The sequence below is a fragment of the Narcine bancroftii genome, chromosome 2, assembly GCF_036971445.1.
Source record: "Narcine bancroftii isolate sNarBan1 chromosome 2, sNarBan1.hap1, whole genome shotgun sequence".
Taxonomy (NCBI): Eukaryota; Metazoa; Chordata; class Chondrichthyes; order Torpediniformes; family Narcinidae; genus Narcine; species Narcine bancroftii.
In genome coordinates, this window is record NC_091470.1 from 32,412,583 (window position 1) to 32,438,803 (window position 26,221).

The window sequence follows — 26,221 nt, forward strand, 5'->3', positions numbered from 1 at the left end:
CTTGCAGAGCGTGCATCTGCTTTGTACACTGAGCTGGGACGCGTCTACGCGGGTTGTAGGGGAAGCAGTGAGCCCCGGACAATGCCTATGCCAATCCTACTCCATGGATTGGGCTGGAGACGTCGCGAGCCTCCAGCAATGCCCATTGCAGGCAGATATTCCAGTGGAATAAATCCAAGCCGCGCTGTCACACACAGGGGGCTGTGCCACACACACACCGGGATGAAAAATCGCTGCAGCGTGCAGAGCAGCCTCCGGGCGAGCTGGAGTGAAGACTGTTTGCAGGATGCCGAACCAGGGGGACGATTCCTGCTCGATCCGGGGATGGGTCTGATAGCAGCCGGGTGATGTGACCGTTTGCAACGGCCCCCGGGACCCCACTCGCTACAGTTGCGGGGGGGGGGGGTAACCCACCATCCCCCTCCCTGCTGAAGATAGATGAAGGAGGAGAGGGAGGGTTGGACGGAGCCTTGCAACGACGCCGCAGGTGCCCAGCCCTTCCTTCCACATGTCCCACGGTGGCCGGAGCCCGCGGACACACTGAACCCCGTCGGAGGTGCTCGGCTTCGCCCGGGGAGGGGTTGGAGGAGGAGGGGGGGCCGTTAAAGGAACTGCACTCAGCGAATGGTGAGCGGCTGCGGTGTCTTCTGACCTCCCCACTCCCCGTTGCCGCTCGTAACACTGAAACGTGCAGAAGCTTTGGTTTCTGATAACTTTTCTTTTTAAGAAAAATCCCTGGATGCAAGCCCGGCGTTGAGATTGCAAAAGGCAGACCTGGCGGGGCTCAATCCCTCTCACTACCACTACCACCACCCCCCTCTCACTACCACCACCACCCCCCCTCTCACTACCACCACCACCCCCCCTCTCACTACCACCACCACCCCCCCTCTCACTACCACCACCACCCCCCCTCTCACTACCACCACCACCCCCCCTCTCACTACCACCACCACCCCCCCTCTCACTACCACCACCACCCCCCCTCTCACTACCACCACCACCCCCCCTCTCACTACCACCACCACCCCCCCTCTCACTACCACCACCACCCCCCCTCTCACTACCACCACCACCCCCCCTCTCACTACCACCACCACCCCCCCTCTCACTACCACCACCACCCCCCCTCTCACTACCACCACCACCCCCCCTCTCACTACCACCACCACCCCCCCTCTCACTACCACCACCACCCCCCCTCTCACTACCACCACCACCCCCCCTCTCACTACCACCACCACCCCCCCTCTCACTACCACCACCACCCCCCCTCTCACTACCACCACCACCCCCCCTCTCACTACCACCACCACCCCCCCTCTCACTACCACCACCCCCCCCTCTCACTACCACCACCCCCCCCCTCTCACTACCACCACCACCCCCCCTCTCACTACCACCACCACCCCCCCTCTCACTACCACCACCACCCCCCCTCTCACTACCACCACCACCCCCCCTCTCACTACCACCACCACCCCCCCTCTCACTACCACCACCACCCCCCCTCTCACTACCACCACCACCCCCCCTCTCACTACCACCACCACCCCCCCTCTCACTACCACCACCCCCCCTCACTACCACCACCCCCCCCTCTCACTACCACCACCCCCCCCTCTCACTACCACCACCCCCCCCTCTCACTACCACCACCCCCCCCTCTCACTACCACCACCCCCCCCTCTCACTACCACCACCCCCCCCTCTCACTACCACCACCCCCCCCTCTCACTACCACCACCCCCCCCTCTCACTACCACTACCCCCCCCCCCCTCTCACTACCACCACCACCCCCCCCCCTATCTCCGAGTGCAGTGGAAGCAGAGTTGAACCAAACCTCGGCACTTTGTGGATAAACTCCCAACTCAAACCACCCCCCCCCCCCAAAAAAAAAAACCTCTTCCAATCTGCTTCATGCCCCGGGGAGTAAGTCAACTTTAGTTGGAAGGAAAATCCAAACCTCCCCCGTGAAAGTTTCGAACCAAGTCGGTTAGAAGAGTTAAACTGCGTTGCCAAACTCGGAATCCCGCCCAGTCTAACTTTGTACCTGCTGCTGAGATTGAAGTACAGACCATGCTGATTGTTCACCTCCCGCTGACTCCCCGCCTGCTGAATCGCTATATTACCTTGTCCCTGTTATTTATATTCCAGGTAAGTCACCCTCGGTCACCGTGCAGCAGCGAGCAGGCGTACCTCTGAAGATCGATTGTTACTTGTGTTATGTGGGTCTTTTGGGGGCTCCCCTGTTTTAACTCCAGTGTCTTTGCCAGCTTCCTCGGGGCGAGCTCCAGAAGTCAGGCGGAGGGTCTGGGTTCGAGACGGAGACTGCCGGCTGCCATGAGATCTGTTCGTGTCGACCTCCCCCGCTACCCCCGCCGCCGCCGCCGCCGCCGCCCCCTCCTCCGCCCCGGCAAGTGGGGACTCTAAGTAAGTAGAAAACCTTCCCTCTGTGATGTGCCTGTGTGTGGGTGAGAGAGAGAGTGTGGCCCCCGGGAGAAGGGAAGATACCCGGGCTGGTTGAGGATAAGCCTCACCTTTCCGCTTATCCCTCCCCGGAGAGGTCAGGAGTTGAAAGAAATCTTGAACTAGACCTTGTCGCAACTTTCCCTTGGCAAGGCCGAGAGAAAGCGAGAGATTTTGTTGTTGTTGCCCGACCCTCCCTTTTGCCCGGTCAGTTGTGGGCGTTTCTGATGACACTTGGCACACAGCGAAAGCATGAAAGCACAACCTAAGCAAAGTTTTACGGTGGCAGAAGATTAAAATGATTTACTATTGCAGAGAGAGAAAGATAAATTGTAAACAATAGAAAGCAGTTTTCCTGTCTGGGGTTCTTCCATCTGCTTGAAAAGTTAGGATTAGAAATTTGCTGACACACGACCAATCAAAAACAAATCCACAAAATCTTGTGGAAGGTCCCTTTACATTTATAAACAATCAAAGAAGGATAGGCAATTCACAAATTAAAAATACACTCTGAATATTTTAAGAGGAAACGACCCCAGATCACCCCTTCCATAAAAATAGATGTTGGAATGGGTTTTTTTTTACATTTGCTGGCGTTTTTGCTACTCAGAACTTAGTTGAGATTTTCTGTAAATGGTTGACGTGAAAATTTGTGATCATCAAATAGTCATTCTTTTCAAGGAAAAGTCTAAAAGGATTTTTTTGGGACAAAATTATGGTTATCCCATCCGACCTGAGAAGACTTCTCGCTGCATTCAATGAATTCTCACACCCCTTCTTGACATGTTTAATTTTTTTTTCCTTTTGACACCGTTATTCAGAATTTTCCATGTTGAGATTTATGAAATGCTCAGTGCACGGCCAAGCTTTGCAAATGGTAAACTTGCAAGCTGTCACTGAAAGCCTGCCTCAGGCTTTTGAGTACACTAACAATAGATCAAGTCAGTGCGTGGCAGATCAAATTGCCTCATTTGTAATCATGAGATTATGCAACTTCAGCCTAACACCAGGTTGGGCATATTCATTCTCTGATAATGTGACAGTGAAGGAAATATAACAAACATTTTGGGAAAAAGTCCCAAGTTAGATTTTTGTGGGATCAGCTTTCACAACCTGTACTATTTTGCAAAAGATGTATTCATGAGTATTAGAAAATAAAATGATGCTCTCTCTCTGTAATATGTTATGAAAGGTGCACTTTATCCTCCTATGGTGAATCGTTTTCTAAGCAATCTTGTTGCATTTGCAAAGGACTATTTCCTATTTTGATTATTTTTTGTCAACCACTGATGCAGAGATGTGTTACAACACAACTTTACTAGGCTGTTTACTTTGTTTAGTTTACCCTTAGTTTAACTTTTGAATGAAGATATTAGTACGTAGTAATTTTTGACATAAATTGTCAACAAAAGGGAAAAAATATTTTCGAACATAATGGTCCTGCCACAACACAGTGACAGTAATTGGCCTAATTAACTCAATAGAAAATGGATCTGTAGTCTGCTTCAGATGGTCACTCTTCTGTTCTGATATGCAAGTTTCACCTTGCTTCTGTCAAATTCTATCTCGCATAATTTACAGCCACTTTCTACAGAATTATGCCTCAACTAATTTTGTCTATGTCGCATGCATTATAGTCTCAAATATTTCACTGTAAAATGTATTTTGTCCCATTACTGTGAGTAAAACCTATTCACTTGAAAATATTTGTGTGGAATTTACTAGTAAAATTGGAAAAAAAATGCCACCACAACTTTGTCTGTGTCAAATGTATAAAATACTGTTCATGCATTTTATTATGCATCTCTAGTGGATGTTCCATGTCACTACAGGTACAAAATGAAATAATACATGTTTTGTCAGTGCAGAGGTCTTGTAGTTTGTCGTGCATCAGACAGTGTTCGGTCCCTTTTAAGGAAAATATCCAATTGCTATACAATAATTACAAGTCAGAGTTCGCAGAATTAAATTGTTTTGCTCAGGTCCAAGAGAGAAGTGAGAAGCAGTTAGGAAATGCAACTTTTGTTTTGAGGTAACAAATTCAACAGCTGAACAACTGCTGCACCATACTTCAAGTATTACCAGCCAATATCCCAAAGCACTGATATGTAGTTTCATAAAAGATAGAAACATTATTGCTTTTGAGAACTGGAGTTTACTGTTAACCACTTCAGTGAATGCAAGAATGTTTAAATGCAAGAACATTCAAGATCCCTTTTTTGTCATGTGCACAAAATTTGTTTTCTTTTGGTTGCCTATAAAGGCACACAAAGATGAGCTACTAGTCCAGCACCCCTATCAAGATGAACGAAGGAGAAGCAAAAGAGTGTCCCTTCAGAGATATTGAGTGTCCGAAGATCCTACCACCTCCAATGCCTCTGCCTTCTGCAGTCCTGTACTCTCCATGGCTGCATGGCCTCCTGTCTATTCCACTGGTGAATCCAAGCTCCAGGCATCCAAATGACTCACCTCAGGATCTGGTTTTGAACTCCTGTCGTTCTCCTTTCTACCTGATTGATTTTAAAGTTTTTGTACATCTCTTATCAGGTAACTCCTCAGCTCCAAGGAAAAGGAATCCTAGCCTATCCACGCTCTCCTCAAGAATGAACTGCTTCATCTCATTCAATATCCTGGTGAACTTCCTCCACACAAACTCTGCAGAGCAACCAAGTCCTTCCTAGAATGTGGTGTCCATTCCAGATTTTATTGAATTTCTCACTGTCTTAATAAGCAAGAATGAAATTCTTGTCAGCTGTCATCCCCCAAAATTCCTTCGGGAGCCCTGCTCATCACCAGCACCCACATGAATCTGGGTCCCAATTCCTGGTTCACGCAAGCCTGGTGTGAGTTTTTTGGCTCCCAAGCCTCCCACTGTTCTGCTACTGTGGTCCCCTACCTTGTAGGGTCCTCTCCAGAGCTTCTCAACAGGGGGTTGGGGAGGGAGGGAAGGAAGGGATGTTCTCCCATTCTGGAGGCCTGCACTAGCCGACTGCCCCCCTGGAGCTGACTGCAACTGTATAAGTAAAAAGCCACCAGCCCCCTTTTATAGGTGGTTTAAACCTGTAGTAAGACCTCGTGTCAGAGTGCTGAAAGTCCTCACTTCTGGTCATAAAGCTGCACCAGTGGCAGCTTTGGCATTGTAGCAACGCACCAGTCTTTTAAGTATTCTGCTGTAAGCTGTGTGGGAAAGTATTTTGCTATTTTGTTCCTCGTTACAATTTGTTGAATTATGTAGAACTACTGTATTTGCAACTTGGTCACTGACTAAACTTGCCATCAAAATTTAGGGTGTGAACTCCCACAGTCTATCCTTACCCCTTAAGATGTGAACTGTCATGTGTTGGATTGGGTAAAACTGTGCAACCGAAGTTGTTCTTGGATTAGATATTTGTGGAGATTTCAAAATCATGAAGAATTTAGACAGAGAAAATAACAAATGCATCTAGCACTTGAAAGGTTGATAACTGATTGGGACAGATTCAGTTTTACAAAGAGAGCACAGCAAAGAAGAGGCCCATCAGCAAGTGTCTGTACCAAACATGTTATCCAAATTAAGCCAAGGTCTGCTGCCTGGACATGTTGCACATTCCACTGTTTCCTGCATATTCATGGGTCTAACTAGAAGCATTTTTCAGTACTGCTACTTCCACATTACCTCTGGCCACCCTTTGATTCACCTACCACATTTTGTGCTCAAAGAAAAAAAATTGTCCGAACATCTTTAAATACTCTCCCACCCCCACCTAAACGCATGTCCTCTAGTATATGACTTTTTGTTCTGCTGGGAGAAAGTGTGCCTGTCTACTCTAGACAAAAGCTAGAAGCTGCCCAAGAAAAAAAAATCTTTCCAGAACAAATGATCTTGGTTTTGGAATCTGCTGCATGTTAATGTAGAGGATACTAAGCTAATTATAGTCTTAAATAAATAGAGGAAAAGTGCTCAATGAGGAAAGAGCAGGAGACTGGGACTAATTAGATTGGTTTCCGAAAGATCAAGATTGACTCAGAGGATTCTATAATATAAATATATAAAAATTTCTACCCACTGAAGAATTACTTAAGTAGGTAGTGTTACAGAATAAGTTAATGCAATTATGGAATAAAATATATCTTAAGGGGTAAGGTTAGATTGTGGGAGTTTAGGTCACACTTTTCAAACAGACATCTCAGTTACATTTCACAAACATCTCATTTCGAATGCAAAAACCTGTGCACGTGGAGCCTTTAAGTCTACAGAGTTTTTTTTTAGAGAGAGTGGAACTGCTTTGGAGGTGGTTTTCACAAATACATATTAATTGGACAGCATGTTTGTATAGGACCCCAGGCTCAGGAACTGAAAATCTGTTGCTCTTAAGACTGGTGCCAGAAGATTAAATTGCTGGTTGACGGTTGTAATTTTAAGAGGGGTGATAAGGTTTTGCAAACAAAGTGGGGGAGAAAACAGGCCATTTTTTGGAGTGGGGGGAGAGACAGTCATTTTTTTACTGCAGCAGATTAGTGGTGAATGATGCAAAATTGGGAGACTTGGTAAAGACTCCATTTAAAGAAGGCTTTTGAGTTCAAAGCTCAGCCTATTCTAAACCCTTGTAATCAATTACAAGAGGATATGGCTGGTTAATGTGTTTCTCCTGAATCTGTAACCTGGAAGAAGAGGTTATCTGTTGGAAAAACCCAAAAGAGGGCACATTTCTTCAGCAAGACACTGAAGTGACTGATTGAAGGAGATCAGTTTGTGTGTGTCCTACAAACAATGAATATCTCTCTTGGAAACCAACAAAGACCTTCCTTAACAGTAACAGTTTAAGTTAAAGCACCAGAGCCTGGTGAAGATAAATTGTGTGCACAGTGTGGAAGATTGCCTGATACCAGTGAAGTTGGAGAAGTGAAAAGTGAAAGATGGGACAGTGAAACAAAGAACTTTCCTCAACACATACACATTACATACATGTGTGCTTAGAATTAGAAGGGGGTTAAGTTAATAGTAATAACCGGCATCACCTACGGCTCCTAGAACGCTTCCACCAGCGTTGTCTCCGCTCCATCCTCAACATCCATTGGAGCGCTTTCATCCCTAACGTCAAAGTACTCGAGATGGCAGAGGTCGACAGCATCGAGTCCACGTTGCTGAAGATCCAGCTGCGCTGGGTGGGTCACGTCTCCAGAATGGAGGACCATTGCCTTCCCAAGATCGTGTTATATGGCGAGCTCTCCACTGGCCACCGTGACAGAGGTGCACCAAAGAAAAAGTACAAGGACTGCCTAAAGAAATCTCTTGGTGCCTGCCACATTGACCACCGCCAGTGGGCTGATATCGCCTCAAACCATGCATCTTGGCGCCTCACAGTTTGGCGGGCAGCAACCTCCTTTGAAGAAGACCGCAGAGCCCACCTCACTGACAAAAGGCAAAGGAGGAAAAACCCAACACCCAACCCCAACCAACCAATTTTCCCCTGCAGCCGCTGCAACCGTGTCTGCCTGTCCCGCATCGGACTTGTCAGCCACAAACGAGCCTGCAGCTGACGTAGACTTTTACCCCCTCCATAAATCTTCGTCTGCGAAGCCAAGCCAAAGAAAAATAAGTTAAATATTGATCAAGTGTTCAAACCTAATCTGTCCTTTTCTTTGGTATATCTTTAGCATACCTTTCCCTTGTGTATGAAGAAAATTAAAAACATTTTTGTCTTGGGTAAATTTCTGTTGCTTCTGGTGTTTTGGAGTCCTCTGGGCTCTTAACAGTAGCAAATGAAACCAATGTTGTAGCAATTCCTTCATTTACAGTAAAAATTGCCACACTGATTTATCCTTTCACTTGTATGTGAGTGTATCTTTGGACCATTCATTTCAAATAAACGTGGTAAATTCCCGCTGAACCCAACTAAAATGTATTCTGAGTCAAATATTTTGTGTTCCTTTTACACTTTGTCTTTCTTACTCACTTTAATTAGTCATGATCATTATTTTAAACAATATTTAAGCATTTAAAAGACTTAGAAATACAGGTAATCTTATTGGTGAGAGTTTGTGGATGTGTGTATATATATATATATATATATATATAAAAACAAGTATAATGCAAATGAGGTATGAGCTACATCTCACTGTTGGGGACATAATTCTAAATTTGCGAAAAGATTTTCATGGCTCTTGGATTAAATATGTATTTTAATTTTTAGATTATGCATCTGATGTGAAAATATTTACAAACATGACACTTGGTAAAAGTATATTTGCTTGCAGAAGGTTTGTGAAGGTATTGGTAGAGTTTCTCCTTCATGTATTGCACCCTCTGTAGACTCGGACTGAGCGAGATCAGGTATTTAAACATGTGTATCAAGAAGCAATAAAGAATGATATCTGCCTTATTCAGGATTGCATGAAACTTGGAAGGCAACATAAAGGTGTTCCCCACGGTATCACCTCTTTTATTCTCAGTGGCAAATATTATAGTGGGCAGAGATGCCATTAAAATAGTTGTTGTACAGTGCTCAAGTGAAATGTTAATCTACTTTGTGAATGTAAAAGTTGAACTGCTTGGGTGCTCACTTCTGGTCATAAAGCTGAATGCAATGAGAATCTGTTCCTGCACACAATGTTCTGTGATCCAAGGACTTCTGGTCTGAGGGCGGTAAGGTTAGTGTAGTGGTTTGCGCAAAATGCTGTTATAGCGCCAGTGAATGGGACCGGGGTTCGAATTTCGCGCTCTCTGTCAGGAGTTTGTACTTTCTCCCCATGTCTCCATAGGTTTCTTCCTTGTGCTCCGTTTTCCTCCCACTGTTCAAAACATACCAGTGGGGGGCGGATTGTAGGTCATTTGGGTGTAATTGGGCGGCACAGACTCATGAGCCAAAAGGACCTGTTACATTGCTCTCTGTGCATCTAAATATTGTAATAGACATTCCTAACACCTGCTGAAAACAATCTTTGGAACCCTTGAATAAATAAATGAGGGATGGGCTGGAAGGAAATAATGCCTGTTTTGAGCCACCCTTAAAATCTGCTCCACTCAGAATCTTAAATCCCCAACTAGCACAGTCACAGGTGCAACCCCAATGTGCACAGTTATGCCACTGAAGGCATATTATTAAGAAATGAGGTCCATTTTGAAGTTAGCTTCACACTGCCCTGTTGAACCTTGTGTTGTCAGTGCATCTTCAGGAAACAGCAAGACCTCAGTTTCTTCTCTCTCAATCTGGAGCAAGTAATTAATTAATTGCTTATGCATGAGGTACAGCTATGTTGATACTAGTAAGCCCAGGAAATGTTCAAGTGTTCAGACCTAATCTGTCATTTTCTTTGGTATATCTTATGGTCCTCTTTAGGATACCTTTCACTTGATGGTTTATCAACTTTCTTTGCATGCAAGTTTAGCAATATGACTTTTCTGAAGCAATACCCCAAAACTCTTCAACATCTGTTCCAGTGCCATTACCTGCCATGATTTCTCTTTCCAGATCTTTTCTCTGCATCTTTCATTGAGGCTGCATTTGATTCTTCACTTTGTTTTCATTCTTTTTTAAAATTTTTCTTGCTTTTTTTTTTAAACACAAAGACAATAAAGTACTTACTTACATAAAAGTGCTTCAAGATGCATGTAAATTCTAATAATAATTTCACTCCTGCTTAATGAGGCAGTGAGAAATACAATAGAGGAAGTAAGTGAACGTCTGTGGTAAAAATCTAGGAAGGACATGATTGCTCTGCAGAGTCTCTGTGGCGGAGGTTTGCCAGGATATTGAATTAGATGAAACAGTCGAGAGGCTTGGTCAGCTGAGTTTGGTTTCCTTGGAACAGAGGAAGCTGAAGGATTACCTGGTAGAGATGTACAGAAATGATGAAAGATATCAGGTAGAAAGGAGAAAACACCCCACCCCACCGGCAGAGGTGCCTACAACAGGAGGGCATAAGTTTTGGGCAAGGAGAAAGGTTTCAAGGAGGATTTTTGTTTCACCCAGATGGTGAAATCTGGAATCCACTGCCTGATTTGGGGGGGGATTGAGACAAATACTCTCACAACATGTAAAAAGTATCTAGATGAGTACTGGAATCACCTGGAATAACATAGGAGGCTATGGACCAGATGTTGGTTTGTGGGGTGATTTACTTGAGTACTTAAAAGTTAGCATGGACACAGTCGGCTGAAGGGGCTGTATCTGAGCTGTAGGAGTCTCTGACTTGGGAATTTAGTCTGTTTCAATATTTGAGTGGAGTTTGATTGTTGTGGTTTCCTCTTTACTCTCTTCATTGTGGACAGAGTTATAAGGGATGGTTCAATAGGGTAGGACTATTGGAGGTATTCAAAATTATGCAGGCCATAGGTAGGCTGAATAATACCCCAGGGGTTTGAAGAGTCTAAAACAAGCAGGAATAGATTTAATGTGACAGAGCAAAAGATTTCAAATTGACCTACGATCAACTTTATGGCACAGAGGGTGTGGGAACACAGAACGAGCTGCCAAGAAAGTGGTAGAGGCAGGTACAATTGTGACATTTAAAAGACATTTTGGATGGGTACGTGGAGAGGAAGGGGTTAGAGTGATATGGCCCAAGCACAGGCAAATGGGCAACTCAGCAAGCAGGGACAATGGGCTGAAGGGCCTGTTTCTGTGCTGTTTAGCTCTAATACTCTATGACTTTTCATTTACTCTGAATACAAAAATTTTATTTAGAAGTGGTGAGAGTAATTTGATGTTTGCATGAATTTGTAGTGGGTGAAAAACAAATACTGATGGAAACTGGAAATAAAAATCAGAAAATTAATGAGAGCTTAACAAAACATTTAGCTGATATCTGCTGTATTCGGTGCTTGCAATAAAACATCACATTTTTTTAAAAAATGAATCCCCAGGCTGTATACGTTGGCTCTATGCTGTTGGCAAATTGTGTTTTTTGTTTTTGCTGATACCCCAAAGGTAACACCAAAGGTCTGGTAAATGAAGTATACAAGAACATAAGAAATAGAAGAGGACTAGACCATCTGGCCCATCGAGCCTTCTCCACCATGTAATAAAATCATCGTTGATATGGCAGTGAACTCAGCTCCACTTACCTGCCTTTTCTCCATAACTCTTAATTTCCCCTACAATGCAAATTCTATCTAACTTTGTCTAAAATATATTGAATGATACGGCCTCTACTGTTTCCTTGGGTAGAGAACTCCACAAATTCACTTACACCTGGGAAAAGCAGTTCCTCCTCATGTCTGCTTTAAATCTATATTCCCTAATCTTAAGGCTAAGTCCCTTAGTTCTTGTCTCACCCAGCAGTGGAAACCACTATTTTGCCTCTATCTATAACTTTCATAATTTTGTACATTTCTATAACATTCCCTCTCATTCTTCTGAATCCTAGTGAGTATAGTCCAAGGTCACTCGTTCCTTTAAAAGTTTTAAATTTTTTTAAAAATTAAATTTGGGCATACAGCACAGTAACAGGCCATTTTGGCCCATGAGTCAGTAGGCCCTTTCAAACTGATGTGTAAAATGGGGTTACCCAGGCATTTTGCCCAGTTAGCTCCCCAGTTACGCGGCAGTTAGAAAGGGTCTGACCCGGTCAACCCCATCAGAATCCAACTGGTTCCCTGACCTACCTGAGAGTCAGGCAACACAGTTAAACTTGCCTAGGTTGCATCCACAGGCGATATGAACAGGAAAATGGCCGGCCCGCTTATTCTGGTGATGTCAGCGCATGCGTGCATATGCCACCGGGCAGCCAGCATCTGAACATCCAGCAGTACCTCCGGTGAGTGCGTGACATGTCATTGCGGGAGCGGGATCCCCCTTAAATCACTGGGCTGGTGATTTAATGGGTTGGTCCCCTGCAATTTGAAAGGTGATTCCAGTAATCACATCCAGGTCCCAAGAGGGTTTCCCAGGGGGTTTAAAAGGGGCCAAATGCCACCCAATTTACACCCAATTAACCTACAACCACTGGTACGTTTCGAATGGTGGGAGGAAACATGAGCCCCCAGGGAAAACCCGTGCAGACACAGAGAGAATGTCCAAACTTCTTGCAGACAGCACGGGATCAGAACTGTACCCAGTACTCCACATGCAGGCACACCACTACGCAGAACCCCCCTTTATTATGTGCTTTGTTGTAGAAACTTGATGTTCCCCCAAATTGCCTATCATCTTTCCTCCATGTACAGCAGTACTTTGGAAATATTTCATTAGCTTATGGAACCTTTTGAAATGTGTTGAAGGGAAGCTCTTCAAAAATGGAAAATGTTTCCAACATCCACCTAACCCTTGTTTTAAAAAAGATGAAACAGAATCATTTGGTCAATCATTCACGGACCAGATTTCAGGAGGACTGATCATAACATTTTAGTGAAGTAGAAAAAATGAGAAATAAACTATGGATACAAAACACAGTTTAGCTGCTGTGCGTGAGACTTGAGGTCCTTGTGTTATAATTGCCCACACACGGAGTTAATTACCTATGCAGGAAATGTAAGGTAACATCAAAATAACTATTCCCCTTATTTCACTACAAGCAGATGGATATATTACCTCAACTGATTCTAGATGAGCATGGTTGCACTGCAGCAAAATGGAATAGGCAAAAAGACCTTTGGTGTGTATTAATTCCATGTACCTACACATTCATACAGTTATATTTGTACCTTTGTATGTTTTAATACCAACTCTAATGCAGATCATTTATTGTACGACCCAGCAACTGTTGAATCTGAATTAAGAGAAACTGCAGATAGCTGCCACTGTTCTTTGACATTTGATGTTTGAGAATTAAAGTTGTCAGTTTGCTTTGTGATGCACACCTCTTTAGTGGGGGTTCTGCAATCCCTCGTATTCAGAAAGCCATTAACCTGCGAGTTGTACAGCTCATAAAGATATGTTCTTGTGCATTGCTGGCCAATTTGATCTGAACGAAGTAAGTGCTTGACTCACACCGAGGGCAGCATTTAGCAGCAGACATTTCCAGCACCACCCTTTTCCCAGACCTTAAATGCTGCACTTAAAGGGGTCTTTGAATTTTTGCTGTTGTTTTTTTTAATGTTATTGCTTCTTCTAGAAAAGTATTGGTTCATGTCTGTTTTCAAAGAAATTCTTGCACCTGACCATTGGGTCATATGAAATGATGAGTGGGCAGCCAGTCAAAAGAGTCTGGAAGAGGGAAAGAAGAGTACTTAAGAGAGAATATGTTACTGGGCAAGGAAGAGAGGGGAAATGGGATTGCTCTGCCAGGAGCCAGCGTGAACACAGTGGGAATAAAGGCCTATGTTGTATGTTGTAATAAGTCAGTTGGGGCTTGTTAGAATACACTTGAAACCAAAACATTGCTGATTGGTTGATGATCACAGAACAATTTCTGGATATCCTTCTTTTGGTCAGTTCTGACTCCCATGTCTATTTGTCAGTGCTGTCCATTTCAACCCCATGTTTGCTTTCCCTGGAGTGAGCATAAAGCAGCATGACAGAGCAGCTCCTTTGGCTGGAGACCGGTCGGAAGAGTGAAGGACCAATTCAATCAGGATTTTAACCTCCAATTAACGCAACTACAGATCTAAATGTGATAACAAGATCCTAGTGGTAAGGAATAGGATAATCACGGGAAACAAACTAGCATGGGAGTGTTCACACTGAAACTCCTGGAAGTCCATTTCTTTTTTTTTGCATAGTTACTGCACATTGCACTGTAAAGCCACCTCAACCTTGCCTGAACGAGGACTTTGCCAGATTGTGCTTGTGGAGAAAAATATTTGCTGTTAGAGGCTCTGATTTAGAGTCAGTGCTTTCGAACTTGAATTTAAAAACGGATCTTGATTTGGGTCAGGCTGATTGCACACAGCTTTGCCTTTATGAGGATCTACCCTTCCATTAAGATGGAATAATGATCGAAATGGCTAAAGCAAGGTAAGCACAATTTTAAAATTCTTGGACAGGTAAATTTGATTTGTGTTAGTTCCCTTACATTTGGTATCCAGTAAAACACTTGCAGAAATTATTTATACTGCTGACTATCTCCGCTTACACTTCATTGGTAAAACTAAATCGTGTCTCTAACTTTTCTAATGGAGGCTTGCTAATCTTCACAAGGAAATGATCATTAACTGTCAAAGTGCAATAAAAAGGATGGCATCGTTAGCAGTTGGGGCAGTGCCAGCAACTAGGGTTCGAAACCGGCGCTGTCTGTAAGGAGTGTGAACGTTATCTCAGTGTCCGTGTGGGTTTCCTCCAGGTGCTCGGGTTTCCTCCCACCCATCAAGACGTACTGGGGTTGTAGGTCAATTGGGTGTAATTGGGCAGCATGGGTTCATGGGGCAGAAAGGGCCTGTTACCGTGCAATATATCTATTTTTTTTAAACTATCAAAATGATATGCATTCGTATCTCAGTTAACGCATTCAAGATCAGAATCAACTCCATCTTTTGCCACACAATAATAATCACTGCACGATTCAGGTGAGACTCGAGCAGCAGTTGTTGCTGAATGCAGTCAAGCTAGGAGCTGAACCAGCAATCATTTCAAACTAAACGCGGGTGAAGCTAATTTTCCCTCGATTCCACCAAGTAACACCAGATGATTCTGACGTTTATCAGAATTTAGATGATTAGATCATGTCAGATATCGTCATCCATGATCCGAGTACTTCCTTCTGATCTTGCTCTGAGCTGTTATGTTTGTTGAACATTAATCAGCACTGAAGCTCTGGGTTCCAATCTTTCTTTTATTTCCAGCATCTCAGTCTGGGTTTAAATTGATATAACATGGGCAAAACAAGATCGGTCACGTCGTGGAGAGGAGACACCAATAATTAAAGAAATGTTGTCAACCACTCTTTAAAAGAAAGATACTCCAATCCAAGGCTATATAGCAACTGGACCACCCTGTGATGTAGCTGGACATGGAGATCCTGTAGAAAGTTGACAGGATGGTGGCCAATAGCCTTGCCCGCCTCTTGTCTTCTCATCATGTAAATCAGACATAAAGTATAATTAGTATGCAGTTATTTCCAGTTTTATTGCACAAAGCTAAGCTTGCTCAGTTTTCGGAGTAGCTTGAGAGGAGGGGGTGACAAGTTCTGACCTGAAATGCTTCTCTCCATGGATGCTGCCTGACCCATTGCCTTCCTCCAGGTTCTCATTGCTTGTTCCTAGGTTCCAGCACCTGGACTTCCCATGTTTCTTTAAAGTGAAGTGTCTGGTGAAGGGGGTACATTCGATATAAAAGACACCTGTTGCCAGCTGCCTTTGAGGATTCGAGTCGCTGCTTTACTCTTCTATGAAGGTTCACTTTTATGTTGAGCTAAGCAACAGTCTGACAACATGCCAGTGATTTAAGTTCGTTTATTATTATCACCATCCAATTATATAAGTACAATGGACAAAGCAACGTTCTTCGATCCTCGGTGGAAAAACATTCAAGCACATACCTATTGGCAAGTGATTTATGAACAATACATATATAAAAATAAATAAATATTGTTAAATAATTACTTGAGTCTCAGAGAGATTGTACGAGCAGTCTCACTGCCTGTAGGAAGAACCTGTTCCTCCTCAGCCTGGTGATTCTTGGCTCTGATATTACTGTATCTCTTTCCCGACAGGAGTAGCTGAAAGATGCTGTGTGTGAGGTAGTAGGGGCCCTTAACAGTTTTGCGAGCCCTCTTCGGACAACGATCCTGGTAGATCACATTGATGGCAGGGGAGGGAGATCCCAATGATCCACTCGGCCACTCTACTGGTCCTGTGGATTGACCTTCGATCTAATGCTCTAGAGCAACCGTATCATGATGTTGCCAGGTCACTCTTGATAGAGCTCCTGTAGAAAGTTAACAGGGTGTTGGCTGGTAGCCTTGCCTGCCTCGGTCTTCTCAGCCTCCATAAAGCGTGATTATCATGCAGTTATTTTCAGTTTCGTTGCACTGAGCTGAACTTGCTCGGTTTTTTGGAGCAGCTTTGAGAGGAGGGGGTAATATGACTTTGGCAACAATTATAAATGTGTTATATTGACCCGACAGTGTGAGATGCCTCTCAGTTTGGTGCTAATTGGAGCCAACTTAGAAACTCTGAACTTTAGGAGAAGGAAATAGCTTCAATTTGCTCGGATATGTCTGTGGAACATAACAGTAAACACAATGAGGTATATATTGGTTCATGTACAGAATGTGAGAATGTTCATTCTTTCCTGTAGGTTGGCATTGTACTGATAGATAGTGAAGGAATTTGTTCTCTTTATTTATCTTTAGAGAGAGATGATTGCAGGTTGGTCACTGTAGTGTACTGAAGTAGAGCCAAGCCCTATTTCAGCCAATGTCACATGCAATCCCTCACCAGCGTCAGTGAGCCTCTGAAACCAAGACATTCCTGACAGGGCAGGGGTTTATCCAGGAGCCTCTGGGACTCTGGTTCGGTGGCCAGAAGCACACTTTCAATCCCACCAAGACCAAGGAGCTTATTGTGGATTTTGGAAAGGGAGGTTGAGGGGCCATGCACCTGTCTGCATTGATGGGTTAGTGGTGGAGAGGATTTGTACCCAGGTTCCTGGGAAGTCCTCATGTCAGAGGATCCCTCCTGGAGCCGGCACATTAAGGCAACCATGAACACCAATGCCACTACTTCTCAAAGAAGTCTGAGGAGATATGGCATGTCCAATACTCTTTCAAAATTTCTACAGATGTTCTGTGGTTCACTGATTATATCCCAGCCTGGTTTGTGAGTGTCCAGGTCTGTAGAATGCTGCAGAAGGTAGCAAATATAGCCAGGTCCATCACAGAGTCTGACCTCCAATCCATTGTAGACATCTAAGTGAGGCATTGCCTCAAGAAGGCACCCAAGGTCATAAAGGACACCCATCACCCTGGTCGCATCCTCTTTTTGCTGCCAACTTTGGAGAGAAACTGCAAGAAGTCCAGAACCTCTAGGTTTAAGAACAGATTTTTTTCCCCAACACCTATCAGTCTCTTGGACTTCCCTTTACTACCCTAATCCTACCCCACTTCAGCACCATAAAAAAAAACCTGTCTGCACTGTTGAAACACCACTTATTTTCTTGCACTAACTGTAACTAAATATTATTCTATCCTTTCAGTACCTGGTGTAATTTGTTGTCATTGCAAACCTGTTTGGCTGTAGCAAGTAAGAATTTTGGTGCATGTGTATATTGTACTTATGGGTATGACAGACACTAGGCACTTTATCATCCCATGGAGTACTTGCCAAAAGTTCTTTGTCTGGGGATGTCAAATACAGAAGATACAGGGAATTATGTGTATTGGGTATTCTAGGTTTTGATCTTCTTCCGTCGATCCATCCCATAGGATGATGATGGTTCCTTTCAGTCAGTTTGTGGGGCTTGATATGAGGATACCGCACTCCTCAGCAAAGAACAGTATATGCCTGAATGGATTTAGGTGATTAGGGGATGCACGGGTCCAGAACCACCCTCTCGACATCCCCTCCCAGTTACCAGCAGCATGGTCTAGTTCTGTTGCAGTGAATGGTTTTGATGCAAAGGGTGCCCTTTCCACGCTTCACGGCACATGTTTGCTAGGTGGCTGATCACCCTGTGAGAAGTTTCATTCATCTGCCTTTTGACAGGTCTTGTTTTCCATCCTGCAGGGTGTCTAGCCACCCTCCTCACCAGGCAAGCCTGGTGGGGGTCCCAGTTTAGTCACCAACCATGAAGCGGGTAGGACTGGGTTACATGGTACCAGTAATACTCAGACAAGTGACCTTACCTGAAATGGCTTCTGATAAAGCACTTGACAAGGTGCAGAATTGAAGACAACTGGAAATGAAGAATGATGGAAGTACAGGAAATGAGCAAATTGGCTTAAAACTGTTTTGGCGGAAGGATAGAGAAAGTAAGAGTCGAGGGCAATTTCTTTATGTGGCAAGAAATGGATAATTATCTTCCATAGAATTCTACTTTATTTTAGAGTTGAGATTTGCTACTTGCATTTATTGCTAGGATTTGTCATTGTTACATTTAGTTCGCTATAGAACTATAGAACCCTTTGGCCCACTGACTCTCTGCACAGATCTCAGTCCCATTATCCATATTAATTTTCCTGTGACATCGTTTCCCTCCTCTCCTCATTAGCTCTCACCTGATTCTGCAGAAACTAAGAGCAATTTGCATTCACCAATTAATGTCCCAGTGTGTTTCTGAGACGTAGCAGGAAACCAGAGCTTTGGGGGAAACCCAGGCAGTCACAGGAGAGGATGGAAATTTGATGTAGATTGAACCCATCAGGATCAAACCCAGGTAGCTGCAACTTCCCTGTGCCTCTTACCTGTCACAAAATAAATTGTGGTGACTTGATAGGGTGATTGCCAGTCTAAATATTACTAGATGAACTTATTTTGAGCACGGAACCCCAACTTGAGTTAAATCTTCATTTTAATTCCTTCCCTGTCTTTGACTTTGTCAGTGACACAGATGTGTTATTTTCTTCTTAATCTCAACATTGGTTGTGTCAGCTGTAATCTTGATTGATGTAAAGTGGCCAGTGAATTAAAATTCAAATCAATGGAATGGAACCATTGAGCAGTCTGTAATGTGGGCAAGTGATCCCTTCCCCCTTACAAAACAAGTCAGTCTTTAAAACTATTTCCTGTCTGTCAGTGTGTAAATCTGATTTTTTTAAAAATAAACAAATAGAGTAGCTCTGGAAGAACTCAGCCAGGCAGTACTTGTGGAAAGAGAAATAGTCATGTTTTCGTGCAAAGAGCCTTTATCAGAATTGAGAAAGCAAGTTAATCAATAGCATCCAGAGTGGAAAACATGATGGCATTATTTTTAACATTTTTATCCCACCCAAATGTGCTATTTTCATTTTATTTGTTTTTATATTTTATGATGTGCAAGGTCAGATTACAGAAACCGGTCCCCTGCCTATCACATCCATGCTGACTAGTTTAGCTGAGCCTCACCAATCCCATTTATTCACATTAGGGCTGTGCCCTTCTATGTTTTGCCTATTTTGGAGTCTATCAAAATATCTCTTCAATATAGTGATTGTATCCGATTCCACCACCTCTTCTGCATTGCTTTCTCAAAAATACCTTTTTAAAATTCCTCTCTCTCACCTTAAACCTTATTATTCTTATCATGGGTAACAAGATTTTGACCAACTTCTATCTGTGCCTCTTGAAATCTTAGCCACCTCTTTCAGGTTGCCCGACGCTTATTTTGCATGAGGAAAACAAGCCCAGCCCATCCAATCTCTCCCCATAATTAAAGTCCTCCAACCCTTCTCTAAATCACACATCCTTCCCGTACTGTGACAACCAGAAGTCTACACAATACTCCAAGATCGTCTCTAATTAGTGCTTTGTAAAGTTGCCACATAACCTCCCCACTTTTATATTCATTACTCTGACCTATGAAGGCAAGCATGCCTTATTTTTTTTCAACACCCTATCTACCAGTGATGCTATTTTCTGGGAACTCCAAAGTTTCTCTGCCATTAATATTCCATAATAACCTGGCATTTATGACCTAGTCATCTTTGACTCCTCATGACGCCTTACCTCACACTTGTCAGAATTAAATTCTATCTGCCAGCACTCCGCCCAACTGTCCATCTGATCCATATCCTGCTGTCACCTTGGACAATCTCCTTACTATCCACAACACCAATTTCCAAGTCATCCACAAACTTGAGAATCATTTCTCCAACAATCAGATCTAAGTCGGGCTCGTATAACGGCACTTTGTTTTAATTCAATAAAGAGATGAAGATTAATGTGGCAACGTTGATATTTTGTAAATAACCTAAGATAACGTAATTTATCTATCATATGAGTCAGTGATTTAATGGCATCTCATTATGACTGTGACATTTAAATTATGATTATACTCAGTCTTATATCAGTTTCAAATGCTCAGAGCAGAAATGTTATTAAAGGTACCAAATCGTGGTTATATTGGGTTTTTGTTTGTGAAGATGATAATTTTATTATCATACACATTATACAATTTACAAATGCTCCGAAATTCTGATTTGGGTCAGCCAAACAGGCACTTAATTTTAAAAAAAAAAGGACTATAATAATAGACATCAAATACATTGCAGATTATCTATCCCACACATAATATTTTATTTGATATTGAGACTCCAAAAGGAAAGACATGGGAAAATGGGTTAAACTGACTTGAACATTTAAAGCCAGTTTTAAACCATTGTTTTGGAGATTTTTTTTTTGGACATTGCTTCAATGGTGTCGTAGATACTTTTCGCATCAATATTACATTAAATAAAAGCAGCATATAAAAACCAAGTAATGGTCCACACAGTTAGCCGAATAGTGCAGGACTATTAAAGCACCAATATAGTTTGAATATAGTGCTGTCTTTAAGGAATCTGTATGTTCTCCCTGTGTCCATGTGGGTTTTCGTTGGGTGTTCCGGTGTGTCGTTCCCCACCCCCCCCCCCCGCAATATTACAAAAACATTAAGGCTAGCACAGTGGTTTTCAAACTGCCCCCTAAACTTGCATTCCACCTTAAGCCATCCCTGTGCCACAAGTGTTCTGTGATTAGTAGGGATGGCTTAAGGTGGTGGGTGAGTGGAAAGAAAAAGATTGAAAACCATTGTTTCAATCGTACCTCATTGACTCGTTATGTGCATGGTTTCAGAACTCCAAAGGAAATGGGCCAGTGACAATTTTTCTCAAGCAAAATATTTCAGTAAGAATTGGGTCTAGAGCAGCAGTTCTTAACCTTTTTCCACTCACACCCCACCTTAGCAATCCTTACTAATCACAGAGCACTTATGGTATGGGGATGGCTTAAGACAGAATGTGAGTTTAGGGAGGCAGTTTGAAAACTACTGGGCTAGTAGGTTAAATGGACACTCGTAATGGTTATTGATTATATGGAGTGCAAAGAGATGTCCATAAGTGAATTCTGGCACATCCAAGGAACTGAGCAACACACTGAATTTCTGTTTAACCACAGCAAAGACGGTGCTGGGAAGGATCATTGTGCAAGTCCTGCCACCACTACACACAGAGAGGCTGGGACCTGCATAACATTCACTTCATGACTACTGTCTAAAGCAGAAATTCAAATAGCATTGCTGCTTTTTCGGGGAATGTATTGATCTTCTGTACAATGAATTGTACTTGCTGTATATGTTATGAAAAGTATATTTTTGGGGGAAAATTGTGAGCACTGAAATGCAACCAGGCAATGAACAGAGAAAAAAAATAGGATGCACGTATTTAAATAAATTAAGGGTTTTGGGAAAGCAAACACAACTGACTGGATTGGTTGAAGAATTCCATTTTCCTGCATTTGGCAAGACGTAGAAGAAGGTTGCAGCTCTAATATGAATGCATGTGGTTAATAAACATGGCCAAATAGGTCAGCATAGATGGGGTGGGATGAAGGGCCATTTTTGTTATGAAAGGAAAAAAGTAAATTCCAGGATTGTAAAGGAAATGTTCAAAGCCATTGTTTTTGAGTTCTACATTTTGAGAAAAAGTAAATTTAAAAAAGAACTAAGCAGGGAAGAGGATGTAGAATGCTCCAGTTCTGTCGAATTTTATGACTAGGAAATATGAACAAGTCCCAGTCTAGGAGAATGACTGTAATGTGTCTAAATGAAAATTATTGTAACAGGAAATATAAAACAGTTCTTCAGAAGGAAAGAATACATTAGAAAAGACATAAAAGGAAGAGAATTTTAACAAGATAATCATTTATTCCAAAGTTTCAAGTCAGTGAGCTGCAACACAGTGAATTTTATGATAAACACCAGTTAATTTGGAAAAGTAATGTACTCCAACTGTGTACTACTGTTGAGGCTATATTGGGAACATTGCCTTATTTTGGACACCGTTGCCAAGAAATAAGATTGCATTATTTTTTTGGGACACTTAAACATGGCAGCTTTTGGCATTAAAGTCCAAACCCATTCTTCACGAAACAAATTCGCTGAACTCCAGTTTGAAATAGCATTAATGGGCTTTATACACAGAAGTAAGTTATAAAGAGAGATCAATATAATTTCTATTGAGATTCTGCTCAAATTTATGCATCTCTTGGCACTATTGCAAGCCATTTGGAGAAGGATGCGTCATGAAGTAATATAGAATTTGTAGCTTTAAAGTAATTTGAGCAGGTATTCATAATGTTATATTCAGCCTGGGCATAAATTATAGTAGTATCCAAGAGATTATATGACCTCTCCTGGATGATTGTGCTATGTTGGTTAGTTTAGAGTTGATCATTTAGTTTGAATTAGTAGATTTTATTTTGCGGGCTTCTATGAAAATATTGTTCTGTTTGGGAATTCCCTTGTATACCATGTGACCAGGATCTATGTTCCAACTTTACTTTAGCTACTGTGCAGGGACATTCCTCTGGTAGCTGCCTTCTTCTTGCTCTTGTAAGCCCCTAGGTTCTATTTCTTGGCGCAGGTTTCCGAGTAACTCTTCCTCTCTCACCAGCCACCGTCTTGAGTTGCGAGATTCTGTGGCATGCCACAGCGAAACCTGCTGAGATAATTGCGTATTGCAAACTCTCTCCCTCAGGAGACCAGTGGGTTTTTTTTTAACTTCAATAATCAGACTTGCATGGCCATCTGCTGCTGTGGATAAAGAGCATGGGGAAGTGGGGGGTACTCTTTCTTCCTCAGAATCCATCCCTCCTGGAAATGCAGGCCACTGAAAATTAGGCTGTGTGAACTACTTAGGGGATGGAAAAAGTCAAACATGTTTCCCTGAAACTTGGCATTTGCCATGTTGAACTTCTCATGATCTGCAGCAAGTTGCACATTGGTATGCAGGAAATTGGGAGATATGGAATAGAGTTTATATGGCAACTCGAAACAACCTTCTGCAGAGGAAGTCGAGTCAGTGTGAAACCAAAGTCTTCCTTCACATCAATGCATATATCAATGATGACAGGTGTAGAAAACTACTCCATTGTAAAGATCTATGGAAGATGCCTGTCTTTAAAGACTCTTGGTGTAGAGTCTTGATTTATGTGTTTACCGCTACCTTCAGGTTCCCAAATAGCAGTGAGTGGGCAGGTTTTGTTATTGGATGAGCATCTCAGCGTCTAAATGTTGGTGAAAGGACTCCTTGTTAATTGGCACATCTTGTTATGTCTAGAGCATGAAAGAAATGCTGACTGTTCCCTGCTCTTTCAAATGGAAAAAGTGCAGATTCCACATGATGCCTTCAGGTAAACCAACTTGATCTTCCAGAGTTATTGTACTTTCATGATACTCCCTTCAGACGCAAGGATATAATACTGTATCTCAAAAACCACCTGATAACTGGTTTGGAAAACAAGCAAAGCCATCTGACAAACTGCTCTGTCTATTGTAAAAGTAGAAATTCTGTAAGGTGAGAGCTGTTCCCCTCTTATAATTCAGGTGAGGGGGAGGAAAGTTTAAAGCTGATATTCAGGGCAAGTTTTTGTTTGACTCAGTGAGTGGTAGGTGTCTGGAATGGGCTGCCAAGAGTAATAGTGGAAGCAGATACAATTAACATTAAAGAGGCTTCTAAAAATATTCAAGATTTTGCAGGGAATAGAAGGGTATGTATCATATGCAAACAGCAGAGTTTTAGTTTAACTTGATCAGTGTTGACAATGTGGGCTGAAGACCAGTTCTTGTGTTGTATTTTTCAATGTTTGAAGTCACATGTTGAACACATTTTCAAACAATAATAAATGAAAATGATTTTGGAGGGGCAGGAGAATGGTGGGGGGGGGGGGTGGGGGTGGAGATGCCCTTTCATAAAATTTCAAAGTCGGTGTTGTAATTTATTGCCTGAGTACAATATACGATGGGTAACGGTGGGTATACGATGGGTATACGGTGGGTATACGGAGGAATCTTTTTTTAAACTTCCAATGATGTATCCTCTGGGACTTTGCCTAAAACATTTTATGAGACATCTATTTTATTAATTTCGAACTGATTGTGCATCCTACAGGCGGATATCATTAAATGTTGATTCTAAAATACTTTCTAAAATTTTACCCAACAGACTTGAGAATATTCTACCTCAAGTTATAATCTAATATCAAACTGGGTTCATCAAGAATAGATATTCTTATTTTAATATTCAAGGATTATTTAATATTATTTACTATTCTCCATCTGAAAACCTCAAATATATTTTATCCCTTGATGCTGAGAAACCTTTCGATAGAGTGGAATGGCCCTATTTATTTGAGATCTTAAAACAATTTAATTTTGGACCAGGATTTATTTCTTGGATTAAAATTATTTATCAAGCTCCAATGGCTGTGGTTATTACTAATAATCAAAAGTCTTTATTTTAGGCTGTGTAGGGGCACTTGGTAGGATTGCCCACTTGGTCCTTTGTTATTTAATTTGGCCCTGGAGCCTTTAGCTATTGTCCTTCCAGACTCCAGTGACATTCAAGGGATCAAGAGGGGTTTTGGCGACATTGAGTGGGAGGTTGTCATTAGTACACCATTCACCCAAGTGTTTATTCTCCCCCCTCTATACTGACTCATCGCTCCTTTTCATACAGCCCACTACTGTGGAATAGTCAGCAAATTTGTAAATGGTGTTGTTGCCATACCAAGCCACGCAGTGATGGTGTAAAAAAAAAAGTGGAGCATGGTCTGGGTATGCATACCTGTGGTGCTCTGTTGTGGAGGAAAAGTTCCTGCCAATCTTCACTGATTGTGGTCTGAAAGTGAGTACATCCAGGATCCTATTGTACACTGAGTATCAAAGCCCAGGCCTTGGAGTTTGGTGATTAGTTTTGAGGGTATGATGGTGTTGAATGCTGAACTGTATTCAATAAAGAACATTCTGATGCCTGCATCTTTGCTGTCCAGGTGTTCCAGAGTTGTGTGTAGAGCCACTGAGATAGCATCTGCTGTAGACCTGTTGCTGCTGTAGGCAAACTGAAATGTATCCATGTCGCTACTCAGGCAGGAGCTGATATATTTCAACACCATCCTCTCAAAACACTTCATCACTGTGGATGTGAGTCTCACTGGTCGGTAGTCACAATCTATCTACTATTAGTTACATATCAACTAAGCTTAACTGCAATACCAATCAAATAGTGGTTAAAAATTTGGCATTAACAGTAAATTCTACAGAGGCATAGCTACCCTGGTAAATTATGTAATATTGCCCTCAAAAGTTGTGAGCTGGGAGAGAAGTGATGCTCATTTTCCTCCAAGCTTATTTAAACACAGCTAATTGAATAGTGTGTAAATATATTGCCTAAAAAATCTTTGTGCTTTTCATTGTAGCTGTAAAACCAACAGATTATCCGCCTTTGAAGCCCTGGTGGACGGACATGGTCATTGTAATTGCAGTGGGTTGTGCTACGCTTGCTTTCCTGGTGATGGTTATTATCATCTGCTACAAAGCGATAAAAAGGTAAACTTAAACTTATTGTGTATTGTGGAAAAACTGTGTTTCTTTGTGAATTATAATGAAACTTGTTTTACACATCAGCTGCAGAAATAGGATATACAATTTAGATTAAAAATTAAATGTCGATCTTTTTAAACCAGAATTACATTGTTAAACCTAATGTATATACACAGTAGTGCTCTTTACAATTACCCTATACAGCAACACTTTGTGTTAGGCTACGGAAATTCCCCATTGCTGAGTTCTCAAACCGCTGCCCAAAAATTTGATCCTCATGGAATTTATGTGAGTAAAAAGTAAATACAAAAGCACAATATTTATTTTCTATTGACTCAAATTTATTGTTGTCCAGATGATACAGCTTTGTATTATGGGGAGAAAAAAAATCTCGATTATG

At 42.4% G+C, this 26,221-nt stretch overlaps 1 protein-coding gene across 9 annotated transcripts in view; it reads left to right on the forward strand.

Moving 5' to 3' along the window:
• Positions 1 to 240: 240 nt before the first annotated feature.
• Positions 241 to 26,221, forward strand: part of prima1 (proline rich membrane anchor 1) — a 104,807-nt gene continuing 78,826 nt past the window's right edge. For 2 of the 9 annotated variants that reach the window (XM_069916204.1, XM_069916200.1), the window contains exons 1-4: positions 1,880 to 2,158; positions 2,278 to 2,434; positions 23,561 to 23,633; positions 25,698 to 25,827. In XM_069916204.1, coding sequence (XP_069772305.1) covers positions 2,081 to 2,158; positions 2,278 to 2,434; positions 23,561 to 23,633; positions 25,698 to 25,827 — 438 coding nt within the window. In that variant the 5' untranslated portion in view covers positions 1,880 to 2,080. Of the gene's footprint in view, positions 628 to 1,876; positions 2,159 to 2,277; positions 2,435 to 23,560; positions 23,634 to 25,697; positions 25,828 to 26,221 lie in introns of those variants that run through there. The other 7 variants (XM_069916205.1, XM_069916199.1, XM_069916201.1 and 4 more) reach the window with 7 other exon arrangements.